This window comes from Pezoporus flaviventris, unplaced genomic scaffold, assembly GCF_033815535.1.
Source record: "Pezoporus flaviventris isolate CSIRO_AGI_PZ_B2104156 unplaced genomic scaffold, CSIRO_AGI_Pfla_v1 ptg000090l, whole genome shotgun sequence".
Classification (NCBI taxonomy): Eukaryota; Metazoa; Chordata; class Aves; order Psittaciformes; family Psittacidae; genus Pezoporus; species Pezoporus flaviventris.
Genome location: NW_026892638.1, coordinates 2,411,159 through 2,435,627, shown reverse-complemented (window position 1 = coordinate 2,435,627; position 24,469 = coordinate 2,411,159). Strand labels below are relative to the sequence as shown.

At 37.8% G+C, this 24,469-nt stretch overlaps 1 protein-coding gene across 4 annotated transcripts in view; it reads right to left on the bottom strand.

Moving 5' to 3' along the window:
- Positions 1 to 691: 691 nt before the first annotated feature.
- IQGAP2 (IQ motif containing GTPase activating protein 2) overlaps positions 692 to 24,469 on the bottom strand; it is a 124,641-nt gene continuing 100,863 nt past the window's right edge. For all 4 annotated transcript variants that reach the window (XM_061475819.1, XM_061475822.1, XM_061475821.1 and 1 more), the window contains 19 exons: positions 23,389 to 23,472; positions 22,642 to 22,713; positions 22,412 to 22,481; positions 21,886 to 22,094; positions 21,046 to 21,195; positions 20,089 to 20,252; positions 19,242 to 19,466; positions 18,485 to 18,625; positions 18,084 to 18,168; positions 16,343 to 16,575; positions 14,381 to 14,513; positions 11,922 to 12,024; positions 10,843 to 10,984; positions 7,546 to 7,633; positions 6,454 to 6,666; positions 4,893 to 5,053; positions 3,147 to 3,290; positions 2,126 to 2,234; positions 692 to 1,643 (listed from right to left, as the gene is read on the bottom strand). In XM_061475819.1, coding sequence (XP_061331803.1) covers positions 1,530 to 1,643; positions 2,126 to 2,234; positions 3,147 to 3,290; positions 4,893 to 5,053; positions 6,454 to 6,666; positions 7,546 to 7,633; positions 10,843 to 10,984; positions 11,922 to 12,024; positions 14,381 to 14,513; positions 16,343 to 16,575; positions 18,084 to 18,168; positions 18,485 to 18,625; positions 19,242 to 19,466; positions 20,089 to 20,252; positions 21,046 to 21,195; positions 21,886 to 22,094; positions 22,412 to 22,481; positions 22,642 to 22,713; positions 23,389 to 23,472 — 2,640 coding nt within the window. In that variant the 3' untranslated portion in view covers positions 692 to 1,529. The remainder of the gene's footprint in view (positions 1,644 to 2,125; positions 2,235 to 3,146; positions 3,291 to 4,892; positions 5,054 to 6,453; positions 6,667 to 7,545; positions 7,634 to 10,842; positions 10,985 to 11,921; positions 12,025 to 14,380; positions 14,514 to 16,342; positions 16,576 to 18,083; positions 18,169 to 18,484; positions 18,626 to 19,241; positions 19,467 to 20,088; positions 20,253 to 21,045; positions 21,196 to 21,885; positions 22,095 to 22,411; positions 22,482 to 22,641; positions 22,714 to 23,388; positions 23,473 to 24,469) is intronic.

The window sequence follows — 24,469 nt, the reverse complement described above, 5'->3', positions numbered from 1 at the left end:
ATACGTAGGTATTAGTTAAGTCTGTTACACATAAAAAGGAAAACAAAAGATTGTGAGTTTAAGTCATACTCCAGTACAATTAATTTCTCTCCTTTGGAAAGAGAAGTGCAGCTTTCACCTTTCCATCCAGCTATTTTAAGTGAATGAGGGGCTGGAGCTAGATGATCTTTAAGGTCTCTTGCAACCCAAACCATTCTATGATTAGGGATATCCCTAGTAAATGTAATAGCTGTTTCAGCTTGTATAATTCCACAGGTCCGTATACTGCCTAAACTCATAGTCTATATATCTGCCACTGAAAACTCATAGTTTATGTATCTGCCACTGACTTTACACTGTTTTAGTCTACCTTCAGAATTAATATTTGTCTTATTTATTTTTACAACACACTCCAGAATGCCTCACTGTCCATCTTTTAAAATGTTTGTCATGAGGAAAGTGAAAGTAGAAAATATTTTCTCTTTGTTTACGTGTATCTATCACATTACCTACTGTGCAAAGCAAAATTATCATCACGTTCAGTGGCACAAGGGCCACGAGGTCTTCACTGCTGAACAACTCTTGTAAAGTGTATTGTGAGGACAATCAAGCTTAATTAGATTAATTTTTATAAAAGCACTGAAGGAAGTTCTTTCACTGTGGTCTGTATTGCTGCTTTAACAACTCTTTTAAATGAAATTTAGGAAGTAAGCCAGTTTAATTAGGCAATGTTTATTTTACATAGAACAATCTTCAAAGAATATTAAAAACCCCAATCTAAATACTGATTTTATTGCATTTATTTTCTTGCAATAATTAAAAAAAAAAAGAAGAAGACAGGCACAATTTACGTATTCAAATACTTCAAACTGAACAGTGTATGTTCACTATCCAGATTTCCCCAATGCCACTCCAAAGGCTGTGAAAGTAGAAAATGTCATTTTACACAAGGCAGTAGTGCATTTAATAGGAATGAATCACAAAATATATTTTTGTACAGTAAGAAGTTATTGTCAATGTATAATTACCTATAATTTTTTTTTTAATTGCACCAAAAGTTTGCTTTACAATTGACAACTGCCACGAAATAGGCTTAGTATGTAACTATTTGTCCAAACTATCCCCTAGAAACAAATTAGGATTTCTTTTAGTAAAAACTTAAAGTCTAATAAGAACTATATTATATATCTGAGGTCATTTAGAATGTTTTGATAGGAAAGGGTTTATAATATTCAACTAAATTCAATTTCTGCCTACCCTAAATTCCATACAGCCACAACAGCAGAGCATCCGAAACAATATTTTGATTTGAAAGTACCAACACCAATGAAATCTGGAACTGTTTAATTTAATCTATATTCTATTTTTCTGCTTCATTATCAGTGCTGAAAGGCACTGCGTACATTCCTCTGAACATTTGGTGTTTTAGTTTTTTTTAAAAGTTAAAGCATGTACAATGACAAACTCCAAACGAATATTTAAAAGGAAAAAAAAAAAAGTACTGAATAAGCTTCTCACTGATGAATGCGGACCACAATATCTGAAGACACTCATTTTCCATAGAACTTCTTATTCAACAAGAATATGAGCAAATTCACATTCACTTTAGCCTTATCAAACATTTTCATTACAGCCACACCTTCGTACTGCATCTGAAGCAAATCCTGTAATCAGACAGAAATAAAATCATTAATCTGTGTTTGAATCCATACCTTACAACAACAGGATGGGGTCATTTTCATCATGTGATAACCACCTCAAACTCCAGCTCCTTAAAAATTTAGAGAATTACCAGCAACTACTGGATAGGTGTAGAAAATATTACATGCTTTCTAGATCCCAAATTGCAGACTGTCAGTAACAGTGAACCAGAAGAAATACTGTTTTCTGTGTATTTTTGTTTTCTCATGGCTTTTGGGGCTTGCCACTGAATTAATGTGGCATTTGTTTTCATGCAGTTGCCCTAATATAAACATTAACCTAACTCCGTGCCCAGCATCTTGCAGAGGCCATATAGTTATTCCCCAATGACCTCCTGCGCTGTGCTGGTTGAACAATTCATGAATACATATTAAAAAAAAAAATGAAATAGTTTATAACTAAAGCAACTGTGACTATATACAAATCAACAAAATTCAAACTCTACCTGGAAATGGAGCTGCACTTTTTCCATCTCAACCCCCAAGAATTTTGCTTTGATTTCAAAGTCACCCACTTCTTCTCCAGGTGTGATATCAAACATCACGTTCTTAAACCTTGAAACAAAAGGAAAATTGATTATGTATGCTGTCCAGTTTTATATAGTCCACAGTTTCTAGAAAAAAGCCTACAGAACTCAAAAGAACTTTGGCCATGAGCAGTGTAAATGATGTCAAGTGAACCACTCCATCCCTCCTGCAACCTCTTCTTGGAGACTTTCTGGCATACATATAGTATGGAATGCAGAACTCTCCCTTTTGTATTGGGTGGGAGAGGGGAAGAGCAGAGAAAACTGTGGGAAGTTCAGGGAACAAAGATGATGAATTGTCTACAGAATACAAATGCGATACCCAGATTTTTGTTCTGCCGTGCCCCAGTGTCTCCTTGCAGGTGCACACACACTCTCCCTAGGTTTCAGTCTGCCTCATGTGGCATCGTCTGTCTGACAAACCCAATTGGAAAAAAAGTGCATCTGGAAAACTTTTTTCCATGCAGAAGACAGATGGAAGGGTGCAGAGGAAGAAAGGTTTTCGCTACAGTGGCCTCAAAATGGGTAGATACAAAATGGATGTTAAACCACCCCATCTGTTCACCTTGCCATAGAGAGGCAGTGCAGAAAATGAGGTGTTTACTTAGTATATAAAAGTGAATGGTCAGTAAATGAAAGAAATAACTGCTACAGCTGCTTAACAAGTCAGTCAGTAGCAGTGAGCCTGCTGGTGGACTTCTACTGGCTTCATCTAGAACTAATGCCAAAATAGACTTACTTAAATATTTTCCCAAGATAATCATATAGTGAGGTACAAGGGAAAAAATGAATTATAAGTTAGGCTTTATCAATTTTCTGAATATAAAAGTCTGAGGTAATTTTAGGTGTGGCATAGGAAATGACAAAGGTTTCTTTTAACAAAGTCCACTTAAGAAGATGTTGATTAGAATATGCTCTTAATTGTTTATACCACACTTACTGGTTGGTTTGAAGATCTTCAATTTCTAAGATGACACCTTTTTCATGCAGTCTTGCAGCTGTGTACTTTAATGAGGTCTGCTTCACTTTTTTGCTTCCCTTCACCTCTTCTTTTCCATCTACTTTAATAGACCTCCGTGAATTTCTGGTAAGAGAACAAGAAAATGGCTTTTAATTTATCTATCAGATCTTTTATACTTCAACTGCTCTTCTAGCCATATTTAGCTTTCCTTCAGTCTTTGCCTTGTTGGACTCCTATTAATGAACAGAATTAACATTCAGAACAAATCTAAGAATTATAGGGACTTTTAGCATATAGTGAATAGTCTTAAACATTTTGACAGCAATCTTGAATTAACATTTTTAGCACTTTTAAAAAGTTTAAACTCTGCTGTGAAATGTAACCCCAATCCAAAAGAGTCCACAATCACTGTAAAATAGCAATTTGTAAGCTTACAGTGACATAGGTGTTAAATAAGATCGACCATTAGAGTTCATTTTTGGATCAGTGAGGTAAGCTCCTGTTCATGTCAGTAAAGTGTTCTCATTTTGATATATCAGTGGCACTAATGGGGGCTTCTTCTCGAGTAACTGCATTGTACCCAAAAGGTAAGATTATTTAGGCATATGGGGCAATCCCAGGCACAGCTACAGGCTGGGCAGAGAAGAGATTCAGAGCAGCCCTGCGGAGAAGGACTTGCGGGTGTTGGTTAATGAGAAAACGAACATGAGCCGGCTGCAGTGTGCGCTCACAGCTCGGAAAGCCAACCGTATCCTGGGCTGCATCAAAAGGAGAGTGACCAGCAGGTTGAAGGAGGTGATCCTGCCCCTCTACTCTGCTCTCGTGAGACCTCATCTGGAGTACTGTGTGCAGTTCTGGTGTCCTCAACATAAAAAGGACATGGAACTGTTGGAACAAGTCCAGAGGAGGGCCACGAGGATGATCAGGGGACTGGAGCACCTCCCGTATGAAGACAGGCTGAGGAAGTTGGGGCTGTTCAGCCTGGGGAAGAGAAGGCTGCATGGAGACCTCATAGCAGCCTTCCAGTATCTGAAGGGGGCCTATAGGGGTGCTAGGAAGGGACTCTTTATTCAGGACTGCATTGATAGGACAAGAGGTAACAGGTTCAAACTTAAACAGGGGAAGTTCAGGTTAGATATAAGGAAGAAATTCTTTACTGTAAGGGTGGTAAGGCACTGGACCAGGTTGCCCAGAGAAACTGTGGCTGCCCCATTCCTGGCGGTGTTCAAGGCCAGGCTGGACAGAGCCTTGGGTGACATGGTTTAGTGTGAGGTGTCCGTGCCTATGGCAGGGTAGTTGGAACTCAGTGACCTTAAGGTCCTTTCCAACCCTAACTATTCTGTGATTTATTTCCCCCTTTTCCATTTGAAAGACAAAACCCAATCCTTCTAATGAAGGAAAAAAAAAAAATATCAATAATTGCTTCCAAAATCTGCATGACTTCAAGGCGTGCTAATAGATCTGTGAAGTAACACCAATTAAATTGATTGAAAACATGTATACATCTCAAGCCTCCTTTTGTAAGGTAGCTTTAAATAAATGCAAGACTTTACTTTCCAGGTTTTGGAAGTAACTTTTTCAAGTTACAGTGATAACTTCCATGAACTTTCTAATCCATGGATTGTCAATCCGTCAGAATCAAAACTTTCAACTACAGATTTATACCTGCTTTCCCCACCTGATAAAACACACTGAAATACTAGAAGACAAGACAACTCAACTTACTTTCTTGTTAAGTTGTCTAAGCAAGTTTTTATGTAGGTGTTGTAATAATTAATTTGTTCTTCATAAAATGCTGTCTTGGAGTTAAGTGCATTCAAAGTCTGCTGGAGTTTCACCAATTCAGCTTTTCGATGATGTCTGTATCTTCTTTGATTCCGGATATCCTAAATAAATCCATTAATGTAATTAGTTTGTTAATTTGATATTATTAAAAGTATCAGCTTACTGCCATTCAAATCTGTAATTACACAACCTGACCTAATTAATCGGAGAAAGCACGAAGTATGAACTGCCATATTAGTTTTCATAAGCATAGTACAAATAGTAAGTACTACAGTTTATGTGAATGTACAGAAGACAACGATCACAGTGCTACTCATGTATACAAGTGGCGGTAATATCTTCAACTCTGTGATGGTCTCCAGGTCATGACAGACACAGCAGTCATAAGGAATATGTTGTCTTCATGCTATAAATGGAAGCTTTCTCACATCTAGTTTCTGGTGAGAGAGCTTGGGCTTCAACTAGCTACTGCTAAGCTGGAGCTTGGGTTTAAGGGAATGGTTGAATTAGGGTAATTGAAAAAACATAAATATAAGCATCTTCCAGTCCTAAGGCTCATCCCAATTTTTAGGTTGCCTTAATGTCTCAGAATAAAGTGTCTGGGCTTATAGAAGAAATAAAAAAAGAACGCAGCACTTAATAAATATGTCGAATGGTTCTGTCTCAAGCAGAAGCAGATGCAGACACCTGAACAGAGCAGGGCTTTAAAGTGGCACTTCAGAATAGGTGCAACATTACATAATTATATTACAGACTTAGCTCACATGAGTAATTCACTCATTTATATACTTAAAAGTATTTGCAACTTAAAAAAAATATATATTGATAGTATGTAAATCACTCGTGTCTTAGGAGTAATTTACTTATGAATAAAGATAAACTGATACTACTCATGAGCAATTAAAGGTAATCCAATATTAGTCATAAGCGATTAAAGACAATCCAATACACTAAGATTCTTAGAGCCAGTATCAGTGTGGACTTGGAACAGGATTTGCCTATATGTACACAAGAGCCCTGGTGCTTTATCAGCCACTGGATGGGCACTGCGTTGGTCCTCTATTTAGCTTGAGTCCTGCTGAGCCACTGTAGGTCAGTGTTACTACCAATCAGAGAATGTTTTGGAATTTTATTAAGTCTTTTTAAACTTTATCAGCACTACATTAATTATTGATTAACCCACTAATGTGTAATTCTGATTCCTTTTAAGATATAAAAAGCTATGTTGGAACACGTTGTACTGAAGAAGTTAAAACAGCATCAGTATTAAATATGGATAATCTGGAGTCTACAGTGGTATGTTATTCAGTTCAAGTATTTATGCATGAGAGAACTGTCTTTCACTTATTTTATCAGTAGACAAAGATGATTTGTTTTCTTATGTGGATATTTCTGCAATTTAGTGTAGCATTCTCAGGAAAATGTATGTTGTACATCTTTAGCTGGAATGGATTTAGGTCAGATGCGTAAAATCTGTCGATATACAGCATGTTCCATTTACCTTAGCGATCTCATTTATAATTTCTTGGTACTTAGTTGCTGAAGACACCAGTCCTGCTTGTTCCAACATCCGGAAATTTCTCTGAATTTTCCTTTTCTTTTGTTCTAGTGGTAGCTGTCCATCTTCGAAAATAGACTGACTGCGCTTCATTTTCTCTGGAGTTTTGGAATCTAAGATGGCACGTTTTTCTGCAAGTTTCAGATGCTCAGATTCCTGTGTAGGAAAAAAAAAAATCCAGAACAGTTATTTTCCAGCTCATTATAACAGTTAAGGATTCAGGCACATTGAATATTCAAATGAGGTTGGCAAAAATCAAGGTGCAAACTTTATTTATGTCCTCTTACCACATGGCTTTGTTTATATCCTCTTACCACATGGTCTGAAATCGCTTCATTTACTATGCCTTTTGGCATACCTTAAGTATCACAACACCTACACATATGTTTCAGTTAATCAAAGCATGACTAAAATCAGACAGACAAGTCAATGGCTTCACTTAGTTGTGAAACGATGGCCCAAATCTCACAGATGTCCGCTACATAAACACACAAGCTAAGCTAAAATGTGCACATTATTGAGATGTAACTTTGTGTGTCAGTGTCTACACAGAAGTCTTTAACTGGAAGCTCTTCCTACTCAATTCCCATACAAAGGATAACAGTAGTTACCCAGGCAGATGTTTGCTTTTATTGCTTAAGCAAATAAACTAGGTGTCAGGGAGCTTAAGTTAAGACACTGGAGTACATGAAGAAAAAAAAAGAATCAAGCAGAAGTATTAACCTCAGGCTATTTGATTGTGTCATAACATTGGATACAAAAGACGCTGTTTAGAAAGAAAAGTTAAAGGGAATATTATCACTGTGCTAAATGACAGCAAGATACAATTTTTCTTTTCCTTTGAAGCTGTTACCAATTATACAGTAGAAGAAAATTTGCAAGTCTCACATTTTGAAGGCTCTAGATCTGAATAGGACAAAACCTGCAACATTGTTATTAAGCAGCGGAGAAAGCTGTTGGAGATCTGTGAGGCTTTCAAGTAGCTATAGTAAAGCAAGCAATTTCTTCACTATTCAGGCACAACATAGCACTTACCTGCTGTGTGGTGGCCGGTGTTTCTAATATCTCTAAGAGCGTATCCCCTGGCTGTGTTCGTATCACATCCACAATGAGTCTTTTGGTCCTTTTAAAAACAATATATGGGTATTACAAAACAGTTGTCACTGGATCACTCGTGCATTTCATTTCTTCAGCAGTAAACCTAGCAAGTTCCCATTGTTATGGATACTTAGTAATGTTTGTGTGTCCTAGCTTTTTGTTTCAGAGCTTTCATTAATAATGTTGAATGCCTGGCTTCTACACAGGTCTGAACAGAGAAATACATCCATACTTCCCCCCACCTTTTATTTTAGAAAACAGTTAACCAACTAGCACGGTAAAACAGTTGCTGTTAGCATGATAAAAATTCAAGCAACAACTCATGTGGATTTTAATTACAATCATAAAAAAAACAGCAGCTAGGAACGTAATCTTTGCAAAGCCTAATCTATGCATGGTTCCATTAAAGGTCATATTTACTGAATAAAGTGCAAATGCACTCAAAACTGCTGAACTCCAGGAGTATTACATCCACCACAATGCATTTATGGACACCACTTAAGGGCAGATATTTCTCTAGTGGTAGCACACAGGGAGCATTTCCTTGCTAAAAAAAAGGAAGCTGCTACACACCGATATGTAAACCAGTTCTTTTTTTGGGTCAGAATTTATCTAATTCCTGCTGCCTTTTCATCAATAATGCTTCCAAGAATGTCCTGCTACAGGGTTCTGTTAATTCAGGGGACACAGTTACAAATGAGATATACCACATTATTCTTAAAAATTAACATAAACTTGAAGATGCAGCTCAAGTTTCCTAGGAAAATGTCTAAATATGATGAAGGCTTCTATGCTAAAACCTCAAACCTCATGACTAGGTTTAAAATTATCATTTACCTATGTAAAGTTGTGGGTTTTGTTGGTTTTCAGGACAAGAAGTTCTCATAAATGCAAGATTTACTCATATATAGAAAACATTATCCAAAACCAATGAGTATTTGGGTATGATCCAAGTTTCCACTGAAGGACTGCTCCTTCCATGTAAGAAGGTGACCTGCTAATCCTCCTGGAAACTAATTTGTCATTCAGAGCTGCTGTTAACAGCACTGAGCAGTTCTAGCACATTGCTAGAAAAAAAAAACCAAGCCCAAAAACACACAAGAAAACCCAGCCAGAAAAGCTTTCTGAAGCTGGCCCACTTGGGCTACATCAAGACATTGTTGGCTTTCTCTGTCTGACACAACTTTTGTCAGTCTTTATTGGTCACCACTGCATTCTACATTAATGTATATGGGATGGCATTGCTATTTTATGCAGCGCTTAGAAAAAGGTGCTGATAATGGCTGGTAAGACATGAGGCTTATTTTGACTTCCTCTCCCCACGTACCAAACCTGCTCAGCTTTGTTGTTTTCTAGAAACAGCACACTTGGGGCTGGATGCCTTCCCCTTCACCTGCCGCTTGGCATGCAGCACTTGCACACACAAACCAGGCAGACCAGGCACTCTACATGGAGTCCTCTGGACAGGGGTGCCAGTAAATATTAGGGCTTTTCAGAGAAGCATTAACAAAACCATGTAAAAAGCAAGTATGTTGCTATTTCTATAGCATGTCACTTGCAAGGAAATATGGAACACGCAGTGAATCAACTGACTTGAATTTCAGCCAGGGGCCTAACATTTCACAGCGGCATTAAAATATTTCTCTGCAGCTAAGGTAGGAAAGTTAAGCATCTGTATGTACACAAGTAACAGAAGTATTTTTTTACATTGATATTGTTGCAATGTAACACATGTTGCTAAATAGTCTTCTGTCAGATTGTTTACTAAATTTGCTCAAAATATGATATTACTTGAAAGCACTTATGCAATAGGGAAGTTAAATTCTTTTGTTAATTCTCATGCTATTAGTTCAGCATATTTCTGCACAGTGTACAGGATTAAAGACATTTCTTTTGGCCTTCATTTCATGTATTTTTAGAGATTTCATGTAGGGGTAGCATTTTACTCCTACAGAGAGCAAAAAAAGGACAGGAAGCACTCTTTTTTTCTTTTTTAAAGGGACAGCAGCAGGCATATCCTTATCATGAAACCAGCCTGGGAACAGCTGTAGAGCCTTGGTCTCTGAAGTATCAAGTGACAAACACAAATTTGATTCAACATTGTCACTGCAGTCCCTTTACTTTAGATCTCAAACTATATTTGATAAATTAAAGCCTCAGTGTTTTCTTGTTTAAGATTCAGATCAAATATGCACTAATAAAGTGGAAAAGCAGGAAGAGCTTTCTTGCACTTAAAAGCAGGTTTTTCTCCAGACCTTAAACAGGCATTTATGGATTTCACAGGTATTGCATGACTTACTACAGACATTGTAGGGAATAAATTTTTTCAGAAGTAAAACTTCACATATTACCTAATAAATTCCTTTTACTGTTTTTTTTTATTTATTTTGGAAACAAATACTAATGGATTAGAATTAATTACAGCTTGTATCTACACCCCTAGTGCTTGCAAAGGTGTGAAATCCTTATCCTGTAATTCCCTTTAAAGTGAACTTCTAACCTGCACATTTGTGGGGTATAAATAAGTATAGTACTAAAAGAGAGCAGCATCCCATTCTCCTCCAGGATCTTAAATAAGCCAGTCCTTATTCTGCACAGCTTGAAATAACTTCAAAAGAGGGGTGCCAATAATTTGATACTAAGTGCTTTTATAAATACATTTCTGACTATAAAAGTAGCCTATATCCCAGGGTACCCCAATGGCTGTTTCGTAATTTGCTCACCAAATAGAATAAACAATTTTCTTCCCCTGGATAAAGCATGCGCTATTCCTGCAGAAGTGACAGTCGCATCCGGTTCATTGAGTGATGGCAGGAAGTCAAGGAAGTGTTTTCCTTTGAGGGGGAGGAGAGGACAGCGTGATACTGTCTATCCCTTACAAGGCTAGACAGCTTTTCGTCTCTTGCTTTCCCAGGGCTACAGTTTTTAAAGCAGAATGCTTTTACAAATTTATGGAAGAGCACTTACTAGGCTAGATAATGATCAAGTCATGCTCCAGAACACAACTGCAGCATGTTTATCTTTCTGAAGCTTTCTGGAAAAACTGGCCCTTTCTTTGACTTCTGCAAAAGTTTGAGTAAGACCAAACAGAAACTGGCTTTGGAAAACTGAGTGCACTCAGTAACTCAGTAACTCAAAAATGCATTTAGTCTGGACAGCACAGTAGAAGGAACCTTTAAAACAACAAAAAAGATAAAACATTGCCAAAAGTATAGGTTTTTGAGCAAAACATACTTTATCATCAGGCTCTTGAGATCCTGATCTTCACCTTCTCGTAACTCATATTTGCTTGTTAGGGACAGCGAAATCTCTGTTTTTGCAAGCTGATTCAGTGTGCTTGCCCGGTTAGGGTCATTGGGATCAACAGCTCCTTCTCCTGTAAGGAAATATCTTTTACTCTAAGTTTGCCATTTCTCCCATGATTCAATGCACAAAGCAAACAAGAACCTAGATAATAAATACAAAAGTTTATTAAACAGCACACCCATTCCTACCATTTAGAAGTGGGATTTTTTATTTTTTTTTTATTTTTATTTTTATTTTTTCCTAGACATTGAACAGTCAGAACCATAAGCCAGTTATTTTTAAGTCCAGTTGGAGTATTTTGGAAATGCCACCAGCTCTTGCTTTTCAAGCTACTGATGTGCAAGGGACTCACAAGTCATCTTCTCAAAGAAGAATACAATCGCGATGATAATCATTTGTCAAAAAATGCAGTGATAGTGCAAAATGAAAGAGTAGCATATATGTTATCAGGCTTGGAAGCTGATATAATCCATGAAAACCTAGCTGATTATATTAGTTTGGAAGCTGATATAATCCATGACAACCTAGCTGCTTTCTACACAGTTCACATGTTAGAACAATTAAGACAAATATCACAGTCACATTTATTCCCTATAACTCTAATAAACTTACATAATTTCTTAAATTTTTTTTATAAGTATCAATAAAAAATTCTGTCTTCTCTGTGCACATTTTCCAAGTTCTTAGCCATTAGTAGCATATCTTAAAGTCATGATATTAAAAAAAAAATCACTTGTTTTCTATCTGCAATTTGAGCACAACTGGATCATTCTAGTCGCAAAATTACTAATGTTTGGATTTTGAATCACATCACTCTTTAGAGTGAATATTGCAAATTAGATGAAATTTCAATTATAAGGAATGATATTACAGAAAGTGTTCAGAAAATAGTTCTATAGTAAATGAGCAAACTGTAACTATGTGAGACACAAGAGTATTTAAAATCAATCCTCATTTCATTCTGCCCCATTTAGTGAAGTTAACCATAAGGGTGAAGAACAGCATACCAAGGAAAGACTCTACATCAGGAACAGGTCCCAGCCCTTCCAGCAATTCATTCAGCAGGTCATTTGGCTCAGTGGCAATGGCATCCTGATGCTCCAACAGTAGCTATAAACAGATGTAAATGAAGTATCATCCAAAAAAGTAAAGTAAAAATTCCACCCTTTCCTCTTCTACCCCAAACATTCTCAGTGTCTTTACACTTGTAGATAAATCTGGAGACTCAATGCTGTAAAACATGTGATCAGGATTATTGAGGACCCAGGGTGGGGAAGCATGTTCAGTTCTGGACTATGAATTTGGGATTGCTCTTGCTGCAAAACAGCTTGCTGTGCTTCTCTGGCAATCATCTCTGAAGTGGAGATACCTATATATAGCTATTTCAGTAGCTTACAACAGCAACAGTGATACAAATACAGTAATTTCTGACAGGAAAGCAAGAAACAAGCTATGCGGCAACTGCTGCACAGTTTCTAATGGAAGTTGCAGGAGATTTGTGAACATATTCACAATAACTTCCCTTGCTTCTGGGCGCATCCTCATAACTTTAACCCACTGGTAAGCCAAGCTAAAGAGCATGAGCAAGGCAATAACATTTTCTTGAAAACAGGCTCTCATTATCCATGAGAAAAGTAACCTCATGCTGAGTTAGATAAAGCCAGCAGCATTAGCGACTACTACATTTAACAGTCCGTTCCTTATAGAAGCAATGCTCCTTACTTGGAGAGCTAATGGAAAGAGAGTGTCACCAAGCATCATTGGAATTTAGCAAAGCATGCGCAGTGGCAAAAAAATAGGATTTGAAGTATTTTAAAACCTGCAAATTATAGTCAAAAGTTACTGGTTACTAGAAACTAACTGACAACCAGAAAGCCTACATTCAGAAGAGAAAGGCATTTCAGACGTACTTGTAGGACAGAACTGAGCATTACAAGCCCATGACCATTAACCTGTTTAAAACAAGTTTCTCTTATGTGCAGCAGCTACCTCACACTATACATAATGTTGACTATGATACTGTGAGACCTGCTGGGAAACACTATGCACTGATTAGAACTCCACCATACTTGGTGCTATACAAGCACAGAATGAAAAAGACATTCACAGGACAAATTCTTTGGGGCAAAGGCAAGAGATATATCTGGAAGCACCAAAAACCAAAGCTGATGAATGCAACATCTCCCGTTCCAGCTAAAGCCAACAGAGGTGTGCAGTGAAAATGGATTGTAGGCAAGTGCCATGGGAGATGATGGCAGAGGGCAAATTTGAAAACTTTTTCTGAAGCTGAGCAATGCATGACAAAAGACAAGATATTTATGCATCTCCTCTTATTCAAACTATTTTTTTGACCTGCATGAGCAGAACAGAAAGTTCAATTTACATTTGCAAGGAAGGTGCAGTGGGAGAAGGCAACTCAGATGAAGGTTCAGGCTGCCAAAGGACCTAATTGTTTGATTCTTCTAGGCAGGCAAATGCGCATAATCATGTTATCAAAAAAGACATCTGCTTGACTGCATTTGTTTGGCAATTTATTTTCATCATTTTACCGCATATTTTGTTTGGTATTTTATCAGCTAATATAAAATTACATAGTAATACTTCATCACATTAGGATCAAATAACACCTTAGACATGCAATAAGACCCACTAAAAGGAGTTTTGACCAAGACTAGTGTTTAAATGCAACCACTGATCATGTAACATGCAGGCATAGGTCTATGCCTTAAAAAAGAGAAAGAATAGGCACAAAAGACAATCCAGTATATATGTTTTTTAACAGACCAGGTTATTAGTGGAAGGTTCTTCTTGGGTTTTTTGTGCTTTTTGAGGGTGGTATTTATTTATTTGGGGAGCTGGTAGAGGGAGAGGAGGGCATTGCAGGGGATAGTTTGCAAGCCAGGAAACAGGTAGAAATATCCCAGCTTTAAAAGGGCCATGTGGTAGACATTTAACTTACACCCTAATGAGTCATACTAAAGACTGCAGTTAATCTTTTCTTTACCCATGATAAAGAACTGGCAGGATGCCACAGCTTCAGTCCTTCTAAATCAGACTTCTGCATCTGCTTCCAACAAAACATATGACGCAACACCAGAGTCATGAAATACACTGACTTTTCCTCTACTCCCAGAGTGAAAGGAGTATTTGAAGTGACACTTCAAATTAGTGTCACTTTCTTAGCCAAGACAGGAAAATTATTATAAATATAAATAAATGAGGAATGTCACACTAGATTAGAACAAAAATGTTTCATATTCTAATTATTATTCAAGATGGTGCTTTTCCATGGAAGCAGTCTTCGAGGAAAAAGCAAATACTCAATTCCAGACCACTTCAGAGATGAACTGAAGAAATTATTTCAAAAGGAAGGGCAAACACTTAAGGCTTTCCCCTAGAGTGTTTGTCACAAGTATTTAATAATCTGTACATAAATCTGTTGACTAGTATATTCTCATTGATTTACCGAATGGGTATTGATAATTTCTTCAATGGAGATATATATGACAGGTTTGCTAAGGGTCACCATGTCAGAGTATTCATCAATATTGAATTTCTCCTCTGGTTCAGGAACATCACATGCTGCTTGAAAAAAATTCCTAAGAGAAAATGAGAAAGATTCTGTAATTGTCTCCTATAAAGTCATTTCAGTTAGCGTGTATAAAACAAAAACACACAATCAAGTGTTTGACACATAGAATCATAGAGTAGTTTGCATTGAAAGGGTCAATTCAAAGGTCATCTAGCCCACCCTTCCCTGCAATAAGCAGGGACAACTTCATCTAGATCAGATTGCCCAGAACCACATCCAGCTTGGCCTTGAATGTCCCCGGGGATCACACATCCACCACCACACTGGGCAATTTGTGCCAGTATTTCATCACCCTTAGTATGAAAAATCTCATCTTCATGTCCAGCCTGAATCTCCCCTCTTCTAATTTAAAATCGTAACTCCTTATCCTATTGCAACAGGCCCTGCTAAAAGTCTGTCCCCATGTGTTACATTTGTCTTATATCTGCAATCTACATTTAGTGTTTGAAGGAAACTTTTGGAGGCAGTGCATTTACACATGAATACAAATGACAAAGTGTTCTATCTTTCCTGGACAGGAAAGGAAAAAGGGACTGGGATTCCTTAGTTTGGAGAGAAAAAGCTGAGGAATATGATCAAGTTGCACAAAAAAACAGTGGCATTGAATGAGATAGGTGCAAAATTCATTTATCAAATCCCACAGTTATGGGACAAAGGGGTATGCAATAAAACTAGCAGAAAAGTACTATTTTCAAATGAACAAAGGGAAGCACTGTTTTAACTGACAGGTAGCAAACTTCTGAATATTGTTATAGGAGGAGCTTGTGGAGGCAAATGATCTCAAAGGTTTAAGAAGGATTTAGACAAATTCCTGCACAAGTTCATAAATGCACAGCAAAAGATCTAGGCAGGGTTGGTAGCTTTTAACATAGCTTATGATGCATTTGCAGTTGCTGGGTGAGTACAAGAGGAACAGGCAGCTGAGAGCAGCCAACGCTGGTGACTAAGGAGGGTTTAGTTAAAGTGCACAGTGCAGCCACCCAGAGATTCAGTTTTGTATAAAGTTAGCTTAATTAGGAGAGGAAATCTTCCTTTTGTAGCAATCAAAGGGCCAACAATGAAGAGTAGGCTTTTACATTAGCATTTGTTATTGTAACACTTTCTACTCTATTATTTCTTCATGATTATGTCATGCTCTTAAGTACTTCATTAAAGAGAATGGCTAATTTTGAGTATCTTTATGTTCATGGCTGATTTCTCAAGGAAACTCAGTCTATGAACAGTGCATTTAATCTCATGAAGGGCAGACATTAAAGACACGTTCTGAAAATGAATTTGTCTCAAGACTCAACAACTAAAGACTCAGTTATAAGCTAATAATAGCAATCACCCCAAAAGCTGGGCTATAATCCTAAAGAACTTGTGTTCCAGAGTATGGCAAAACATGCAAATTCCTACGAGTGTGCAAGATGAAAGAATAAAATCTGCGTGGAATCTCTCTGCAAATATGTAAGGATAAAAACGAAGACCACAACCTTTTCCTGCCCAATTCTTTTCTTCAGACAAAACATTCAACTGTCCTCCCAACCAAAAGAACACATTATTTCTGCTGGATAATCGATTAACCCATGATGCTCTTACAATCTGTGTTTGCAGTAAGGAAGCCTTACTGCAACCAAGCCAGCAGAGACGATGAGTTCTCAATGTAAGGCTCAAGCAGAAATACATCCTGTTACTCCTGCTTCAACTTCCTCAACAGTGAGGATTTCTTCTATGGCAGATCACTCAAAATTTTTAACTCTAAGCAAGGAATTTCTACAGACAAGGAGTCCACCTGCTCTACACACACTAGAGGAGGGCTTTTACTGTATAGGTATTTGTAAGGGCTTTGCATACCTGAACTTCTGGTATGTCTGCGAGAGGTAAGTGTTCATAGAAGATAGATGTTCGCTCTCTCCTTCAAAGAGTTTGTTAGAAGCAGCATGCTGAAGGACTTTTGCCACACAACCTAGGTTCCTTCTCTGGTCAGGGTGTATCTGACCCCCAGCTGTTATATCAATGATATCAAAGCCATCAGGAGCAACAATGGCAGGGTTCATGTAGCGATAGTACAGGAGATTGCCAACAATCTAAAAGAAAAAATAAGGAGATCTTCCCTTCACACACAGTAATTACATTTAACAAAACATGATCAGTCTTTTCTACTTCTGAATTAGACCTATTGGAACCAGTGCTTAGAAGAACCCCTAAGACATACATGTTACCATGTAGCTAACCTAAAAGAACCTGTAGTCTTTTACAACATGTGCCTCTTGCAGCACCTCTGTGAATGTCAGTTACGGACTTTGACAATCACATCTGAATTTGGTGCTGGCTTTAGGTCAGCTAATATAAGGCATTGAGTTGAACACAAAGACAAATACAACTGTTTCTTCCAGATTTTCAAGGTACATCTCCAGAGGCTTATTTGCTACAGATGTCTGTCAGCATTTATTGCATTCACTGACAAGCAATCCACTGTTTCTCATGAGGACAACATGCAGACCTGAAAGATTAGAGAACAGATTTTCCAAACTGCAATATCTATAATGATGTTACAGTAATTTATATTGTGTGAATGGTCACTTTTAATCATTCCATATCTCAGAAACAGGCAGGACTTTTCTTTCTGCTATTTGCCTCTGTGTAGTCACATGCAGAACTTCCAGTTTACACATTTCAAACTAGAATTTCAATTGGGTGCCTTATGTTCTACTTGCCTGCCTTTTTTATTTGCTTTGCCACAAATTGAGCAATGACTTAATCTGTGTTTCTGGAGTGATGGACATGAATACCACATAAATGCTGCATGCAAGGATTTCCAATTCATTGGTAAACCACACAAAGGTAGAATTAATTTTTCAGCTGAGTTTGAAGCCCTGTATGCACCATATATATATATATATATATATATATATATAAAACACTGAGCTATAACTTTTTTAAGAATAATGGGGAAGTACCATTAAAATTAATGGCATGTTAATTTTAGAACCATGTCATTAAACACTAGTGAAAGAATCTTTATTGAAGGGTAAATAATTCTAATTTGAGAGAGCTGACAGTCTCTCAGCTAGCTGGAAGGCTCATGGAGCACTTTTCTTAAGCCCTCTAAAGAGGCACCCTGGCTGTGGTTGTTGAGTGATGGCCAGCAAGCCAGTACCATTACTCACGCTTTAATTTTTAGTCTGTACAATTGTCATTCCTACAACTTTTGTAACCCAGGACAGCATCTTTAAGTATAATGTAATGATCTACTTGCAATTCATTTTTAGAGCCATTTCTCATTGTATTTATATTACAATATTAATGCATATTTTTAATATTTTTTTTTTAATGACATATTATTTAACAACTCGAGGGAAGGTATATGACCAGTCTTCTCTATAAAAGGACTGTTGATGGTAAGGACCACAATACAAATACAAATCCCAAGATGATTCAGATAAACTTCAGCTTTCTAAGAATACCCCTTTTCAACCCAAGAAGTGCCAAGTTACTTCAGTAAATGCTGGTGTTCTTAGTTCCTTAGAATGCTTGGTGTCAAAAATCCCCTTTGGCAGTACAAACTGATAACAGTTTTCCCTCAGGTGTCTACCTTCAATAGTTCATCTTCTGTTGCATCTGGGAATTTCTCATGGAGTGAGCTCTTCAGAACTTTGGCTATGTATCTCATTCCATAACTACATGTAGAACAGATGAAAAGGAAAAACATTGGAAAGACTTAAAAAAACATAAACCAGTTATTCTAGTCAGCCAAGTAACTGTTTTTTTTTTTTACAGCCACTTAAAAAATAAAATGAGGTGATAACGAAAAACAGAATTTTCAAGAACAGGGAGTCTTTCATGAGGCTGACAAAGCAGAGTAGAAGTGGAGAAACCACTCCCTCTACTGGGGAAATTATCGGAAACCATGTGATTTGAAAGGGTGCCCATCAGTGAGTTTTAAGCGGAGCTTCACTGCGCACATGAACTGCATCTTCCTAAGTTAACACTTACGGCATCATGTTGAGAGAGGAGAATATGGTCGTGAGAACTTTGTCAGTTACTGCTCGCAAACTCTGAATTGATGATTCCAGTTTACTGACAACTTCTGTGTGTGTCAGTGCTTGCTCTGTGGTTACATCATATGGCAATTTGCTGTGAAGCAAATAGATATTAAACCAGGCTAAACGTATCTGAGATTTCTTTTTTTTTTTTTTTTACTTTGTAAATGCAATCAATGAACAGAAGAGAAAAAGAAAAAGTCAGACAAATAAAGCTGAAGTTAGCTAAGTTATGAAAGTCTTAAATGCATTAGCATTGTGGTTTTGGAGGGTGGCAGTTTGTTTAGGTGGAGGTGCACACACTATCATGTACCTTCCCTTAATTACAAAAGGGGAATGGTAATTTAAGGCATTCATCTCCACATCCCAGTCCAACATAGCTCCTCAAAAGCCTGCAACACTACTGGCATGCTATTATAAAAACTGGGCAAAAGGCTATAAATTCTTCCATGGCATAGTCTACTACACTTATAATGATTAAGTAGTTGACTTTGAAGTTCATGACCAGGAAAGTATCCCTGTGTTGTTCAGAGCAGGTTAAAGTACATGTTTTTCAAGCATTTCTGCCCCCAGACTTTCATTATACTGCAGAAAGGTAGGGAAGGGATGCATGGGCACAAGTGCAATTTGTCAGAGAAGGAAAGGGACAGCAGAAATGAGGGATCCCTCATGTATTGAAACAATACAGTATGCCCACCTTCCTCACTCACCTGGCCTCACCAGTCTGCATTTCTAGCTGGTTTACCCATGACTTGTATACATCCACAGGACTAGTGTTGATTATGAGGGACTTGTCCTCCATGATCTCCTTCACCACAGGGGCCAGGAGCTGGCGCAGAGTATTCTGTCCACGAGCACCTCGGTTGAAGCTGACGACCATCTTAATGACTGTGGGGTTTCCAGTAACGATATCCTGTATCTGGTCTACCTTAGAGCTGTATCAAGAACAGATTAGTTCAGATCTGACTTATGTATGGATTTATGCGTGTGTTCAAAACCCATACATATAAAATTATCCCTTTTCTATGTTGAAACAGGTTTATACAGTCTATTTCTTAGGCTTTCAAATAAATTAAGATTCTAGAAATTACTACCTGAGTTCTATATGTGTTATAATAATGCCCCTGAAACATAGCATAGCTAATGGCAGCTAATGTATACCTGATTCAGGCCCAAATACCTGTTCAGCAGGTACCTGTTAAGGGCATAAAATAAGATTTTATTGTTTTAGGATAACAAGCCACTACCCTCCACTTACAGAGAAAGGAAAGACTTTTTCTACCCTTAAATACTCAAGCACAAAGCAAGAAACCCCAGTGTCTGCTTTTTTTCGAGCTATTTTTTCATACAAAAATATTATCCACCATAATTTTTTCATGAATTGGAAATAGGTTGAGTTAACAAAGGAGTTATGTGAAAAGTTTTCTCTAGAAACAAAAATATGCATCTAATTTTACAACATCTTAAAGATTAACCGTCAAATTCTTTTACATATGAAGTATTCATTGAACAGTCTCCAACACAAAGCAACTAAAGTCTTCCTTTGAATAAGCATACTTTATCTCCTCTTCTAGAGCAGTTTTGAAGAGTTTGAGAAGCAGATACTCTTCCCGTTGATTTGAGGCATAGTTGTATAGAGTAAAGATGACTGTATCCATAAACTTGGTTGATTTGTTTTGTGGCATCTGGAAAATCAGCTTTGCCAGATATGTGGGATTAGTCTGTGAAAAAAACAATGATTGAAATAGTACTGGTCCAGGACAAACTAGGGGGCAGTGCTCTCTACCTTTCCATCATCACTAAATGCATTTATGTTTGTTCCTGTATATGTGACTTTTCTACACTGGCTTTATTTTTTTCCAAATTCTGAGGCGTAAGAAACACTGAATATTGAACAATTAGATATCTGTGATTAACACCAGTAAGGATTTTATTTGTACTCTCTGAACAGTACCCCTGTGCATTAGGTCCATGGATCCAATGACAATGATATTTTACCAAATGAAAATGGCTATCTACCAACATGACATAGCATACTACATGTCCACCTAGGTATCAGAGAGCGTCTGCCCTGGGAAGATCTAAAATCCTTCTAGAAAAACTTCAGTGAGATGAGACGAGATGAAAAGACCACAAGAACAGATACATCATATACTGCCAGCTGCACAGTATATAATGCAGAAGCTTCCTTTCCGTAACATATAATGCACAATAATAGGGACGGTAATTTACATGGACTAAGTGATAAGGAGGAAAACATTTCTCTCTGGCTTCAGGACAGACTGAAATTATTCTAAGAAAAAACAGCTATATTTTTTGAATGTTTTAAAGACATGAAAGATCCTCTCAATTACAGGAAATACTAGAACTTGACCATAGTGTTTGCTGCAGTCTGCATACTACAGCAAAAGTCTTCATAATCACTACCACAATCACTAAAACAAAGCAAGCAACATATATGTAGTTTTTCCTCAGGAATTTCCTGCCTTGTCAACTTTTTACATTAATACTTACCTGTAAAAGGTAGAACAAGTGTTGATAAGCCTCCAGTTTCTTTCTTCTCTCTTTACTCAAACCTTTGATGCCCTGTTTATCAACCATAACCATCTCTTCCAACTGACTTTTGCTCTTTTTGTTTAGTTTCTTACTGTGCAGTACCACATCCTGCAGACAGATGATCAAAAGTCTAGATTATATATTCACAAAAAAGGCAAATTGAAAAAATTAACATATTCCAAACCATGCTAACTTTATTAACAACTTTGTATATTTTGCTCTTCCATTCACTAGCCAGCCTTTTGAACATCTTTATCTTGTCACCAGTATGGCTTGCCAACAGTGATCATCTGGGAAACCTGATCTCCTGTACAGGCTCATTCATCATTTAGTTAACAATGAACAAGCTCTCTAATATGATCAGAGAATTCTACTCCAATCTCCTGAAGTCTACTAAGCAATTACTATTCTCCACAAGTAGCAAAACAGAGTGACATTCAGCAGCAGACTACCATACCGCTCAGGACAACAGGACAACATCTACTGCAAGGTATTTTGATGAGATTACATACGACATGCAAAGAAAGTGCTTAATTTACCAGGAGTATTTTAACTAATTCTTAAGCACTGACACAGGTTCCTCTGAGAAGTTGTAAAGTCTCCAACCTTTGAGGCACTCAAAAGCCATCTGGACATGGTCTTGGGCACACTGCTCTGGGTGACCCTGCTTGAGCAGCAGGGTTCCACCAGAGGACCTCCAGAAGCTCAGCCATGCTGTGATTGAGTAACCCTGAGCTCCTTAACACACAGAAGTGCTCAGTGCATGCTACCAAGGGAGCTTGAACAGAGCCTGCTGACCTGAAGCGTGATTCTGTTTTTCACCAGAAGTCCAATCTTTATATCCATTAAGTTCAAGTCCTTCTCCAGCTGTTGATTGGATCGAATTTTTGTAACCACTTCTTCCCTTAACCTTGTTACTTCTAGTTCTTCTTGAAAGTCTAAGTCACTTTGGTCCAAGAGGTAAGCAAATTTGCGCAGGACAGTCAGGGGTGGATTTTCAGCACCGACTGTAGTTGAAATAAATAGGCTTGTTAGTTGACATAATACTGTTTGTTGACATGAGACTCTTGATGCCCTCAGAAAACTGGAACTTCAGAGGGATGTTTATGCCAGTTAGAGCAGTATTTTTGACATACTGTGTAAGTACAGTTAACCAAAATGCTTTTAGCTGTAAAACAACTGGTATGCAAACACTTGCATCTGCTTTTGAAGGGGAATAGAAGATTGAGAAACCCCAGGTGAAGGTTAAAAAAACAAACAGAAAAACTGAACATAGTACCATACTTCTCTCCAAACATGCAGCATTCACCTGTTAACCACTTACTTAGTGTTCTGTAGTCCTCCCTGGCTTTGTTTGCTCTGAGAAATGCTTGTATCTTCACAATTTCATTGTTCTGAAAGGGACCAACATTAGGCAAAAGAGTCTAGTTATGAGACATCTCTGCTCAGAAATGCGCATTGCAGAATCTCTTTCCTGAGATTCCCAAAACTGCCCGTACAGTTGTATTACCCTATTTTAATGCTTCATATCCAAAGTGAAGGAAAAGGACTTACATGATCCTTGAAGTATTGCAGACGTTTCCTGTAAGATCTCTTTGCAAGCCACATTTTGACCCATGACTGAATCTGAAATTTAAATGAAATAAAAACTTAACAGACACTGCGCAAACTGTTTGCACGTGAATGTTTTAAACTTACTTCTGAGAGTCCTGTTATGCAGGCATACTGTTCTTATAATCGGCACCATAGATGACTGTACCACTGGGCTCCTACAGTCCAGTGACCAGATTAATGGGCTTTGACTGAGACAGCAAGTCGAGCTGGAGGGTCTAACCACCTGTGTGTAGCATAATCTTTGACAGCAGTTTCTACCTTCAAGCCTCAGCTCTCAGTTGTAAACCAGTCTCCTTCAGACACAGGAAACCATATCGTGCAATACTCATGACATAATATCCCATCAGCATCTCAGAAAGGTGAACACTTTTCAAACAGATTTGACAGCTTTTAATGAAATGTAACACACTGTCAACTCAAATATTTTTTAATTTAGCATTGTGGAAAGGGAAGTGTAAGGAAATCTTTTAGGAGATGCTTAAGTTCAGGAAAGCCTGATAGAAGTCAAACACAGCACTTTCAAGAAGTGATTCGCTTACCCTGTCAATTAAACAACTTTCAACACCATCAACATTTCTGGAGCACAAGTGTCTCCTGTTTGTATTCCTTGCCTCTGATTTCTAGGTGGTGGAGGACCAAGCCAAGGGACAAAACATACTCAGGCACCAAAACATAGGGGGATCTTACCTTAACAATAGCAGCAACATTGCCTTGAAGCACCTTTAGTCTGTCAACATAGCTTTTCCTTTGTTTGTATCCTTTCCAGAAAGCCTGTTTTATAAAAGGCAGGAGACCATTACTACTAACAAGAAATGCATATTTACACTAAAATTAACGACAGTGTTTATCATGTAAATAAAAACTGCCATTGTGGTAAAAAGATAACTAAGGTGTAGGCAAGCTTGCCTTTATATTTTTAGGTGCCCTGATACATTTCATGTTAATTTTGATCAATCTTAGAACAAAGTTTGTTTTCCAGTGCCATTTCCTTCCCTTCCCTGTAGGGAGGGACAGAGATAAGAATCCGTATCCTTATCTCCAGTACACCCATATCCTTTAGTATCCCTGTCACTGGCTTCATCCCACACAAGGAATACTGTGCCAGCTCTTGTTCATTATATCCAAAAGCTGTTCCCTACCTAGCTGGACCCCAATTGTTCCTGGCCTGAACTCCTTCCCAAGTCTCTGATCTTCCAGGGTCACTCAGGATCATCTTGTACCACAAATTACAAGCTCCCAGTTCCCTCAGTTGGCCCCCCCTTTGCTAGCTCAGAAGCAAACTCTTGGTAAGGAACCCAATGACAGGAATAACTGATATTCTTATCACCTTTACATATTTTGCATCTCATCTCTATCCAGCCAGTGACTCCAGCTTTTTAATTCTACGTATTATCTTTTCACAGTTCATTTCTATTTTAACACCCATAGAAAATAATCAGAGATCAACTTCATTTATCTACATTTCTATATATTTTTGCAGACCCAGAATTTCTCAAAGAATAGACAGTCCTTTGCTGGGCTTAGACACCGTGCAAGAAAGTGAAAAGCTAATCCCAGTGGCAGCTGCTATTGGTAAAATCATGAGTTGTATCATTATAGATTAGAAAACATCAGTTGTAAATTCTTCTATTATTTTTGGGAAGGTTGAGTGATCATCTTTCAAGACTGGTGTAAATTGCTTCTAGCGGGAGGTGGCTATTTCACCATTTAAAACCACTGTGCATGCATTCATCCATGTTCACACTCCTAGCAGAGTTTTCTTTCTACT